The sequence below is a fragment of the Poromitra crassiceps genome (genome assembly GCF_964638095.1).
Source record: "Poromitra crassiceps genome assembly, chromosome: 3".
NCBI classification, from domain to species: Eukaryota; Metazoa; Chordata; class Actinopteri; order Beryciformes; family Melamphaidae; genus Poromitra; species Poromitra crassiceps.
Genome location: NC_139625.1, coordinates 27,760,935 through 27,773,872, shown reverse-complemented (window position 1 = coordinate 27,773,872; position 12,938 = coordinate 27,760,935). Strand labels below are relative to the sequence as shown.

General features: G+C 44.0%; 1 protein-coding gene across 1 annotated transcript; it reads right to left on the bottom strand.

The window, feature by feature from the left end:
• Nucleotides 1–817: 817 nt before the first annotated feature.
• On the bottom strand, nucleotides 818–11,404 carry cUnh14orf180 (chromosome Un C14orf180 homolog). The gene is made up of 6 exons (XM_083634441.1): nucleotides 11,284–11,404; nucleotides 9,257–9,287; nucleotides 9,039–9,147; nucleotides 3,489–3,634; nucleotides 3,118–3,256; nucleotides 818–1,972 (listed from the first exon to the last, which is right to left on the bottom strand). Exons 1-6 carry the CDS (start codon nucleotides 11,385–11,387, stop codon nucleotides 1,767–1,769), a joined length of 735 nt encoding a protein of 244 aa, XP_083490567.1. The 5' UTR covers nucleotides 11,388–11,404; the 3' UTR covers nucleotides 818–1,766.
• Between the last annotated feature and the right edge of the window lie 1,534 nt (nucleotides 11,405–12,938).

The following is a 12,938-nucleotide window of genomic DNA, read 5'->3' as shown; positions in this document are numbered from 1 at the left end:
ACACACACACACACACACACACACACCTTACCAAATGTTGAAACAAGAAAGCAAGTCTGCTTCATTGACTTTGATATGCAATGACAGTTTTATTCAAAACAATTCAAATCATAAAAAAGGTAGGAACTAAGAAAACCCTCCAAAAAGGCACTTCTTTCAAAGTGACCATAAATGTTTAGACAGCCGTGAAATGCAGTTGCTAAGCAAAATGGGCATACAGGATATGGGTTCACTGGATATTGTTTTATTGCTAATGACAATTCAGTTCAACAGTACCGAGTATTTCTTCCATAAAGGCGTTATTAGCCTTATATTGCTCTGACATTCAAATGTAAGACCACCAAAATCCAACGCTTCCTATGTGTTCCCTGAAACCTGTTATATAAAGAAGAATGTTTTACTGGAAACTATGTGATGTGTGTTATTGCTCATATTGAGAGGTCGATGGTTGGTTGTACATCTCTATGCCCTTAGAATCCTAGCCCATGTTTTGTTGGTGGTTTGGCTTAGTGAATTTAGTTTTGCTACTACAAAGGAACGGAGTGACGAGATAACACTGGTTCCACAACATGTCTGTGTTTGGCCTCATGCTAACAAACTTAAATGAGGAGTACTGTAGGCCTACATCCTAGATTTGTCTGTACATATCGTACATATTTCATAAGCCCACGCCCATCCAAAAACTTGTCTAAAGCTTGATGAGCATTTGACATCAAGATTAAAACCTGAATATTGATTTTTCTTTTCTTTTTCGAAAATAGAAATGTAACCGGTTACAGAAAAAAAGTCAAAGATAATGTAAAATTGGATATTTGCGTACTGTAGATGCAGATATACAGTATAGAAGAATAAATAACATTTATGATAAAGGGTATCATTTTGTGGCATTCAAGCAGTTATAAAGAGGAACACTGCCAAAAGAATTAGCATTCATTCAGTTTGACTACATGTATATTCTCTTGGACGATACATAAGGAGAGAGAACTTGTTATATTGTGCTGCAGAGTTTCTCCTCTGTTCAACTAGGAATCAACCATGTATTTGACTAAAGACGGTCAGGTGCACAGAAGACTACACAGTATAAAGTCTGAAGGAAAAGGTCTTTTCATCCACTCCCTCATCTGACTGGTGAAGTGTTGCAGCCCTGTGTCTCTTTCTCATGATCGTTATCAAAGAGTTTCCACATTTTGTGCTTCCTCCCCCCTGATCTCAAAGGTGTACCGTGCCAACCCAAAGCCACTTCCACACGTCTCTACATTCATTTATGTGCAATTACAAGGCTGACAATTGTGATAGTCCTTAGTATACGGAACCATATATACACATTCAGTTCTGTGTCACATCTGATATACACAAAATGATGTCGTGAAATTAATATTTGCATTCCATGGAAACATTCACTCACAATAGATTGTGACTCGAACTGAAAAGAATCAAATGGTTGCTGTGATTAAGTGAGCATTACACGTGAGCGTCAACATTGCAGATGTGCAAAACGCCATTACAACTTATATGAAGAGCGGCAACACCTGCCGCCTCGGTACATATATACTGTACATACAGACATGGAAGCTACATCTTTCTGGGATTACACTTTTCTCCCCTTTTTCACTGTGAGAGCAGTTCATCTCAACACAGAGAGTGCACAGAGCCTGCCAAACGGCTGAGGTGTGTGTGTGGGCCCGGGCACCTTCAAAGAGAGGTAAAGGAGGGGTGTTGGAAACATTAAATGATGCTCCATGTCTCCACCTGTGGTTGGTCTTCAGTCATTGCATGGTCAGCCATATCCAGCAGCCCCAGAGCAGCTGTTTCATATGCAGTAGGTAGACGGCCAGCGCGGCCTCCAGCTCCCGGCACGCTCGCTGCGGGCGCCGGCGGTCTGTGCAGTACATGGCCACGCCCAGGAATGACATCAGCAGGAACAGGCAGGTGAACAGGGCGAGGTGGGGGCGGGCCGGCGTCGTCTCGTAGGCTACACACATCCAGAGGAAACAAGACCAATGTGTTTGTCACAAAACATTTGGATTTGTAAATGAGCGTCTTGGCTTGGCTAGTCCCAATTTGAATTGTAACATGCGCCGTGCTCTCCTTCCTCCTCCTGACCCAACCAGGACACGTGGCAGGAGGCTGGTGCTGGCTGGAGGAGTTGATGTGTTACTAATTATAGTAGAGAGGTCACACAAACTGTGCTCTCAGTGCTTCAAACATTGTAAAGTGAGTGTGAGTGAGAGGTAAAATGCATCAGAAAGTCAGAACCACCTACACAGTATTACATTGTACTATAGTAGGTTATTGTGCCTTTTTTTGTTTTTTTACACACACAGAATGATATACATTTTTGCAAATAGACAGTGCAGTGTAGTTGACACTCATGCATAATATTTAGTGATTGTGAACACGTTGTCAGACTCACCACCTAAATAGTCATAGTACGGAATGTCTGTGAAGTAGACAGAAAAGAAGGACGTCAGTCAAGAAGAGCCAAACTCAACTCTGCTGTACATCACAGCAGCTACAACTGGCTCTGCTGTGCCTTTACAAACGCTATTATCTCTCTGGAACAGGCTCCACGTTGCCTCATTTGCATGCATAATTAACCATGAAGAGTAAATCACTTGCTCGTGTTTGGACTTCTCGCAGCATTACATTAAATACTACAACTATTGTCCCCAAAGGACAATAGTTTACGATGCAATCTCAGGATGTTTTGAATGTGTTTTGTTCATTGGGTTTTAGTGCTACTGTAAGTGCAAGGCAGAAACCTTTGTTGGATATGGTGCAAGCTGGGCTAACACAGATTTAAAGGTAGAATCCCACAAATTATCCAATTTATATTCATGCAGTTACAGTATGAATACATTCACTTATTTGTGAGCTTCATCGCCATATAACGCATGTTGAATGACCTTGTATGTGTGTGTGTAGAGGGACTGTAGTAGTTTGGATGAGGCGTCGGTGCACCAGGGGGCAGCACTTTCTCTCTGCTTGTACAAACAAACACGACTGAGCATAACTCATGTGAACCTCGCTGAGCAGGCTGGCAAACCGCCAAAACAACTAGGATCCTGCGGCCCTGTGGTCACGGCTGACTGTGTTTTGGTTTCTGTGTTTGCTCACCATGGACAGTGGTCTCTGGCTCCCTGAATCGAACCCTCCGCTCGCCTTTCCGTCTGTGGGTGGGTTCTGCTTCTGACCCATAGCAGTTGGGGCTTGGCCTCTTTAGTATGGAGGTGGGGACTTTATAATGGTAAAGTACCTTGACAGAGCATTAGGAACAGTTTGGGTTCAGTATACAGCAGACAAGTTCTAAAGACAGTTTGAACAAAGACTAAAAGCAAGCAGTTGAAAGGCACAGGTCTTTTACATGTAGTCAAACAAGTGGCTCATACCCCTGGAAGCACAGCTGATGCCTGCAGGTATTTTGATTAGATTAGATTATTCTTTATTGTCTCCCTTACAAGACATTCAGAGAGGATTTAAAGTGTTACCTTGGTTTTCTGTGTGTCCTCGTGGTGGTGGTGGGTGTCCTTTCTGTGGCGGAACTTTTTGTGAGCAAGACAGCGGACGGTGTCTCTGACGGACTCGGCAGCAGCAAACCGCTTGGACAGCGCAGACACACACTGACCCAGGGAGTCTAGCAAGAGAACCATAGCCATGCATGAGTATGAAGGTAGCGCTGCACCTCGCACCGAAAACCACTGGAGTCTGCGGTCAGCTCAGGAGACCGGCGATGAAGTGAAGTTAAACATGCAAAGCAGGACAGACCTTTCGGGGTTAACTCTGTCACTGCCACATAGAGATCAGGACAGACCTTTCTGGGTTAACTCTGTCACTGCCACATAGAGCTTAGTAACTAGGAGTTGATCCCTTCCTTGACTCTCCACACACTTGTTTAGTGCTTGCTACTGCCTCATAGCACTGACTTGTGTGTGATGTTGACCAAATCAAATTTTAAATTATCTTGTTTCAGTTTTCAAAAGCAGTTCTGCCATCATTCCCACAAGAACAACAAAGAAACTGTGTCAAAACATTTCAAGACTACACATCTGACATAATGTAAGTTTTGATTTAGTAAAACTTTTACCTCAGGGTTCGATGACAAAATGTTGTTCCTTTATTTACCTTCATTTATATATTTTGAAAAAGTTCTAAAGTTAACCTGTTATCTCAATTATCTTAATATTGTAGTTGTTTGTGATTTATCCACATTGATTGATTAGTCACTCTATTACAGTGGTTCTCAAACCTTTTCACGTCAAGGACCCCCTAGACTGACACAAATTAGAGCACGGACCCCCATCTGATAAGACTTTTGCTTTTAGATGTTTTATTACAGAAAGTGTATGAAACCCATGACCAAAATAGTCATACATTCTCTCATTGTGTTACTTATGGGTGGTATTATAGTGAAAATGAACGATTCCTCTTTTTGCTGGGGACCCCCTGAAACCCCTTTCAGGACCCCTGAGGGTCACTTTGAGAACCACTGAGATAAATAGATAGACAGACAGACAGACAGACAGACAGATAGATACTGTAGATAGATAGATAGATAGATAGATAGATAGATAGATAGATAGATAGATAGATAGATAGATAGATAGATAGATAGATAGAGATAGATAGATCAATCTTTGAATGTTTATTTGATCCTTTAGCAGACGGAGTTTGGATTCCAGGCCAGTGATGCTGCCACAACATGGGATTAATAATATCTAATTCCAGAGTGATGTGTTATTACAGTCATACTTTTCCCCATGACTGTACCTAAATTACATTCTGCGCTGAAATATTACAATTATTTGCAGAGTAGTTTGCATGTGTTTAACTGCTTTCACAACGCTGTGATAATTTGAGTGAAAAATGAACTTCTTCCAATGTACAGCAGTTTGTAATTTGGTCAATTATAGCTTCATAGTATTCACCACCAGTAGCGCTGCATGACACAGTACAGTATAACTGTAGTACTGGTGTTATAGTATAATTATGAAATACTAAAATAAACAAAACATGAATATGTATAGTATAAAAACAATTTCAAGAGTATACTAGTCAATAGTATGCTATGGGCCTGGATAAAGGGATCTAGAGGAGAGCTGTAAACACTTTAACAACCTATTGCAGCCGTCCCAGGTCAAAGAGGATTCCTATGTGTACAATACAAACTGAAGGCCACAAAAAGTGCAGAAACACACAAAACGTACAGAGGAACATGTGCCGGGAGAGCACGGCACCATGTGACCTAGAGCACGGCACCATGTGACCTATTGGAACAGCACATTATCCACTGTTCTCTGACCTTTCACTTTGTTATGTCCCCTGGCACGTTCAAGAAAGTCAGCTCAAACTAATAACAAGGAATGTTGTAAATCTTAGTGCTTTGCCCTTACGTAGCAGGCCCGGCTCACTGCCTCTGAAAGCTGACTCACCAACAAGGGTACTCGGTACTGTACTGTATATCTCCTTCTGACATCTACAGCAGACCAGCCTTCATATCATCTACAGCAGACCAGCCTTCATATCATCTACAGCAGACCAGCCTTCATATCATCTACAGCAGACCAGCCTTCATATCATCTACAGCAGACCAGCCTTCACATCATCTACAGCAGACCAGCCTTCATATCATCTACAGCAGACCAGCCTTCATATCATCTACAGCAGACCAGCCTTCTCATCATCTACAGCAGACCAGCCTTCTCATCATCTACAGCAGACCAGCCTTCATATCATCTACAGCAGACCAGCCTTCATATCATCTACAGCAGACCAGCCTTCATATCATCTACAGCAGACCAGCCTTCATATCATCTACAGCAGACCAGCCTTCATATCATCTACAGCAGACCAGCCTTCACATCATCTACAGCAGACCAGCCTTCATATCATCTACAGCAGACCAGCCTTCATATCATCTACAGCAGACCAGCCTTCTCATCATCTACAGCAGACCAGCCTTCCTTCTCATCATCTACAGCAGACCAGCCTTCACATCATCTACAGCAGACCAGCCTTCTCATCATCTACAGCAGACCAGCCTTCATATCATCTACAGCAGACCAGCCTTCATATCATCTACAGCAGACCAGCCTTCATATCATCTACAGCAGACCAGCATTCTCATCATCTACAGCAGACCAGCCTTCATATCATCTACAGCAGACCAGCCTTCATATCATCTACAGCAGACCAGCCTTCATATCATCTACAGCAGACCAGCCTTCTCATCATCTACAGCAGACCAGCCTTCATATCATCTACAGCAGACCAGCCTTCATATCATCTACAGCAGACCAGCCTTCTCATCATCTACAGCAGACCAGCCTTCATATCATCTACAGCAGACCAGCCTTCCTTCACATCATCTACAGCAGACCAGCCTTCACATCATCTACAGCAGACCAGCCTTCATATCATCTACAGCAGACCAGCCTTCACATCATCTACAGCAGACCAGCCTTCATATCATCTACAGCAGACCAGCCTTCCTTCACATCATCTACAGCAGACCAGCCTTCATATCATCTACAGCAGACCAGCCTTCCTTCACATCATCTACAGCAGACCAGCCTTCACATCATCTACAGCAGACCAGCCTTCATATCATCTACAGCAGACCAGCCTTCTCATCATCTACAGCAGACCAGCCTTCTCATCATCTACAGCAGACCAGCCTTCCTTCACATCATCTACAGCAGACCAGCCTTCATATCATCTACAGCAGACCAGCCTTCCTTCACATCATCTACAGCAGACCAGCCTTCACATCATCTACAGCAGACCAGCCTTCATATCATCTACAGCAGACCAGCCTTCTCATCATCTACAGCAGACCAGCCTTCACATCATCTACAGCAGACCAGCCTTCACATCATCTACAGCAGACCAGCCTTCACAAAAATGCCAAGTTTCAAAACAGGAGAAGAATGTAGCTTGAGCTTTCTCCTAATGCAAGCCGAGCATGGGTACAACAAAACAGTGGCCTCAAACTGTCAAAGCCACAAAGCCAATTTGCCTTTCGGCTCTAAATAAAACCACTCTCATGTCCATCAGTACTGCTAGTGTGTTTATTAATTTAACGCTTCCTTGAGTTGACATTTTTAGAAAGGTTAACTGAAGTGCTTTAAAGTACGGAGCCCGGGAGTTGCCAAAAAAAGTTATATTGAGTTCACAATTTACTGTAACGTGCGCAGGTTTTAGTCCATTCGTGCGCACGAGATACAATTCGTTCCCTCGATTTTGTGCAACTTAAAAGGTATCTGTTAAGCCCGAAACACACAGGGAGCGAAACTTGTTCTGCCCTATAGCGCACTGCAAGCATGAAAAAAAAGTTGTTATACTGTAGTTTTGAGCCCCTGTCATTCAGAGGCTGTTGGATCATCCTACCTGTCTGCCGTGCAGAGCGGGAGAAAAAAAGGGCAGCGTTGCGGGAGAAAATGATGCAATCATTCTGTCCAAACTTTCACCAATCTAATCTCATCATGACATCCAGGGATAGGCTATATTTTGCTAGCCGATGCGTTTAGAACATTATTCTCACTTTGTTCTTGCTATAGTGTGTAGCGTATTTACATGCTTGCTGTATTTAAACTGCAGTGAGATTTGTTTGAGGAGTATAGCGAGACAGACGGGAATGGAAGTGGGCAGAGAGGGAGGGGGGAGTTCAGAGCGCTTTGGTCGCTGCTGGAACCTCATTTGACGCTCCAAAATTGAAACAGGTTCGGAGTACGGGCGTCAAGACAGTTAGACGCGCGTCAGAACGCTCTTGGTGCGTGTTCGGCCGTTTAAAACAATGGGTGGACTTCAAAACACGAGCATCAGTGCGTTTGGGACTTTAGGTATATTGCAGATATGTCTATAAGGATTTGATATGTTAATCAGTGTTGATCAAGTTACTTTCAAAAGCTAATATACTACATATTACTAGTTACTTTCATTTGACAGTAATAAGTTACTTTACTATATTACTGTCTGTGTAGAGTAACTCATTACTTATTACACTACTTTTGCATTACTTTCACTAAAATAACAGCAGCAGCAGAATGACATCGCTGCCCCGGAATCATCCTGAAAAATAATTTAAACTGTCTTGTAATTGTAAACCGTCCAAAATTCTAAATGTTATCCTTTTCCTTTGTTATTGTCATCTATAGTGGTTATTTGCATAAAAACATAACATTTCATTAGGAAATTATTGTCTTTATATGTGCTTTGATTAAAAAAATGATAGTAAATTTGTAACTTGTGTTACTTACTGGTATAATATTACTGAAAAACTATTGGTAATATTACTGAGTTACTGCTAATATGTAAGTTTTGTAATGCGTTACCCCCAACACTGATGTTAATATCCATTGTTTACACTGAATAGGCCTATCCCCCAAATATTGCAACATACAGTATTTAGCCACTTAACCTTCAGGCCATGTAAACACAATCAGGTGGATGCAACACACCCAGGACACAGTGCCACATTTAAATATAATCACCAATAGATTACATTATATATTCAGAGCATGATATCACTATTACAAGGGCACGTTTTGGCAGTGTGCACGTAAATAGGAAAGCCAGGGAGTCAATTGTATCTCGTGTCGTCGTGGCACGAATAAACCGAAACGAGCTCTAATTTTAACAAGATCGAGGGGATGAATTATATCTCGTGTGCATGAAAAAATAAAACGAGAGCTTGAACTGCATCTTGAATCGTTACAGGAAATCATGGCCATGACATAAATATTTTTTCTCCCGATGACCAGTCCCGGGCTCCGTATAAAGCAAGTGCCAGGAGACAGCCTCATGTAAACTTGGCACAGCAAGGTCTCCATTCTCCCACCTCAGACAGTGTTAACAGTGGTAAATGATCCACTGTCGGGAAGGGTGTTCTCAACTGGCTGCTTAGGTGTTGTTTTCGGAATCGCACGGCCATCTTTGACTGTCCATTAATGCGCACAAGTCCTTGTACAATCCTGTTGTAGTAGCCTAACTTCAAGATGGCAGTTGTGTTTACCACTCTGTGTGACTGTGTGATTGTTTACCTGAATATTCAGTCTTGCCAATCTCAGCATAGACGTTGGCCAAAAGCTCCAGGCTCCTGGCTGTAACTGGGTGGTCGTTACCAAAGGCCCTCTGGTGGATCTTAGTGGCCTTGAAAGACACATTGAAAATGACAGGGGGGGGGTTATGAGTGCCATTTAAATCTTTATTTGTTCACTTATCTGAATAGAAGGGTTAAGACAGAATGAAACATACATACCTTACCACTGTATTCTAAAGCAAGATGAGGTCTGAAAGGAAAGGAAGATGGCACCAGTAAGCAAACTTTTGTTCAGTGTGGAAATGTGAAGTAAATAATGTGCTACCTGATAGCTGCTGAAAAGAAAAGCCGTCTCTTTTAATGGGATCAATCTAGGTTAGCAGATGAAATCTATCTGTGCTCTGGCATTCTTATTCAGCTTCAACACATAAATTAGTCTTTTCAGAGAGGATAACAATGGCTGACCTTAATCAAGCTTAGTGGGGCGTGCTGCATTGTCAGGTGAAGGTATCCGTTTCACTGTTTGGAGCGGAGCGGCATGATAAATCTAAACGCGCGTGTGCTGTGATTAGAGACGACAGGGCTGTGGCCTTATGGAAGAAGTTGAAACCTCCTCTTTCTGCCAGCGCTGGCTGTCTTGTCTCCAGGGTGAATTACAGGAGCTATGGCGCCCACAGCTTGCTTTACTGGGCTGTGTCCCTTTAGTGCTAAGCAAGGTGACCATAATGTGGCACATTTAGGATCCGCCAGCTGTTCCCTTCATATCCGCCAAGGGCGTTCATCATCCTCACACCCTCACGTGTGCCTATGGATGTAGAGCAAGCTCTGTTTAGTGTGACAGATGTCAGCATCACTGTTCTAAAGCCACACTTCCCTTCAATTAGTAATGGCCCGGGTGTCGGTTTGCACTGTCTTCGAAGGTCCTCGGGGGACATCTGATCGCCGAAGACAGAAAAGCGCTTCACCGGCCCAAAGGACTTCCTACACCGCTGAAAGATTCAGGAAGGATTACAACTTCCTTCCCACAGAAAGCGACGATGCCAACGCCGATGGTTTGACACAATGAAGGCTTTGGGCATCAGCGAAGACTGAGGCCTGAAATGAAGACACCAAGGGCATTTTATACCGTTTGTTCACTATTTGTTACCAGCATTTTTATACGTTCTGCAAGTTTCTGATGTCTGATACAAAAGATCAAAGAGCAGAATCAAATTTCTGCCTGTCCTTATTTACCCAGAAACCCAAGCCTTTGCTGGGTACAGTCATACACAATCAGTACCATCTCATTCATCTCTTCGGCTCAATGAAGGACCATGACCAACCCTCCACCCAGCAAGCCTTCCACCCTCTGTCACCTCTCTGGCAACCAGGTTAAATGGCTTAATCCCAGCAATGACAACAGAGACATAGAAAATGTGTGCATGCTATGGCCTAACAAAGTACCCCTGCAACAGGAGACACCAGATCTAGTTAAGGTGTTCCTCTGGCAACACTCGAAACGCACGTATACGGGACGGTGTCTCTTTTCTCCACATCTACAGGGAAATTCAACGCTGCCAAAAATACTTCATGCTGGAGTTTATTTAGTGCGGAAAAAATTCCATTCCAGAAAGGCGTGTGCGATTACATGTGTGTTTGTGTCTGTTTCTCCTCTATGTGCACGTATGTGTGTTCATACATGCACAAGAATCATGTTTTATTTTAAAATTTTGTGTGTGTGACCTCAATAAAATATCCAGGTCTCACAATGTAAAAAAGTAAAAGGTAAGAACAGCAATGACTTCTGTTCCAAACATTTTCATAGAGTACGACACGTTTGTGAACTTTCTATAAAGAAAATAATAATAATAATAATAATAATAAGACAGTCACGAAAAATTTACCCCAGCAAGCAAAATCATCAAGAAGATGGGCATAAATCAAAAACAATGATAATGCAGTATATTATTTATCTAAAATCTAATTAAGTCTAATCTTGAAAACCAAGATGAGGTAATTAACCTATATAAATAAAAGTGCTACTTTTACAACAGACAGGCATTTGCACTCAGCTCAGATTCGAGCTGTGAAATGACAAATGAATAAAACTGAAGAAGAATGCCATCTAAGAGAGCATATACAAAACAGTTAGACCCGTGAACGTTTTGTTTGACTATAAATTCTCACTTCTGATGAGCCTGCCGTGCCCTTAAACACACCGAGCATGTAACGCCCCATTAAATACAGGGCAAAATGGTGGCACCTACCTCTTGCTCATGATGCAGAGCTGGGCCAGCCGTTCGAGGTGCTGTGCCTGGAAGGCCTGCTCCGAAAGCTCCTCTGGGGTGGCCCATCCCGCGGAGCCCAACATAGCCTCCTCCTGAGGCCCTGTTACACAAACACAGGGCATGGAATCACTGCCAACAAACCTCTCAAGTCTCTCTGTCTGTCCTTTCTATCCCTCACTCTATCACTAGTTCTTGCTCTCTTGTATCGCACCGTTTCCCTCTCTGTAGAGATTGAAAAATGAATCCCAAAAGCCTGGAGATCTGGCTATCTGTCTGCCTGGCAGCACTGGGGACTGTGGAGGTGAAGCAAGTGCAGCCTGAACGGTAGAGTGGAGCCGACTGGAGACTGGAGAGAGACAAGACAGCGGAGATAAGGGCAGGAGAGAGAGGATATGGGAGTCAAACAACACACTCACCACGCCCACTGGAACACAGTGTGACACACACACACACACACACACACACACACACACACACACACACACACACGGGATGTTTCCCGTTTTCAATCCAGGCAAGATGCAAACTGTACAAATAAATGCTAGTAGGAGAAGGTAAAGATAAAGGCTGTGTTCTGCATTACAGAAAGCACAAAATGAGGACCATCATCAGACACAGGGAAATGGGAGGATGGACCACGGTAATGGGATGAGCAGGCAAGCTTGTGGACTGCAGCTGGTGCCAGCTCTGCCCCAGGAGAAGACCAGTATTCAATCCCAGTGAGTGCTGAATCAGGCGCTTCAGTATTCCACGGTGCCATACAGCAAGCAACTAATGAGATAAGGCCAAGTGCGGCCATTTGTCTTGTACTATGCCTGTCCCCTAACTGCACTGTGCCCACGCTGTGGGCTGCAGCCTCAGCAGCAGACAGAGAGGAAGTGGCAGACGTCTGGAGCAGGTGATGGATGACCGGCCCTGCTGCGAGCGCCTGCTCAGAGCTCCGCTGGGCTTATTGTAAATAAAGAAGATGGACTTAGGTCAAACGGATCGTCATTTCCTATTGGCTTGGCGAGCTAAAGAACAGAATTCTGGAGTGTTATGAAAACACATTGTGTAATCATCTACAGATTTTCTCGTACATTAAGCAGTCTGTAGATTGTTGACGCAGGTTGCATAATGTCGGAAGTTGCGTTTTAACCTTTGTTTACCCAGGGAAGGTTTGCTGAGCAAACACACAAAAGCACACACTTCACACTGCAGAGCTGCCCGCTACAACCACAGCCCTCCACTGTCGGGTACACTGCAGAGCTGCCCGCTACAACCACAGCCCTCCACTGTGGGGCACACTGCAGAGCTGCCCACTACAACCAACCACAGCCCTCCACTGTCGGGCACACTGCAGAGCTGCCCGCTACAACCAACCACAGCCCTCCACTGTCGGGCACACTGCAGAGCTGCCCGCTACAACCAACCACAGCCCTCCACTGTCGGGCACACTGCAGAGCTGCCCGCTACAACCAACCACAGCCCTCCACTGTCGGGTACACTGCAGAGCTGCCCGCTACAACCACAGCCCTCCACTGTCGGGCACACTGCAGAGCTGCCCGCTACAACCACAGCCCTCCACTGTCGGGCACACTGCAGAGCTGCCCGATACAACCACAGCCCTCCACTGTCGGGCACACTACAGAGCT

Coding starts and splice junctions, on each gene's coding strand:
- cUnh14orf180 (XM_083634441.1), bottom strand. CDS start 11,387: ATGTTGGGCTCCGCGGGATGGGCCACCCCAGAGGAGCTTTCGGAGCAG. Junction 9,148..9,256: donor CTTTAGAATACAGTGGTAAG/GTATGTATGTTT, acceptor GTGTCTTTCAAG/GCCACTAAGATCCACCAGAG. Junction 1,973..3,117: donor GCCAGAGACCACTGTCCATG/GTGAGCAAACAC, acceptor GGATGTGTGTAG/CCTACGAGACGACGCCGGCC.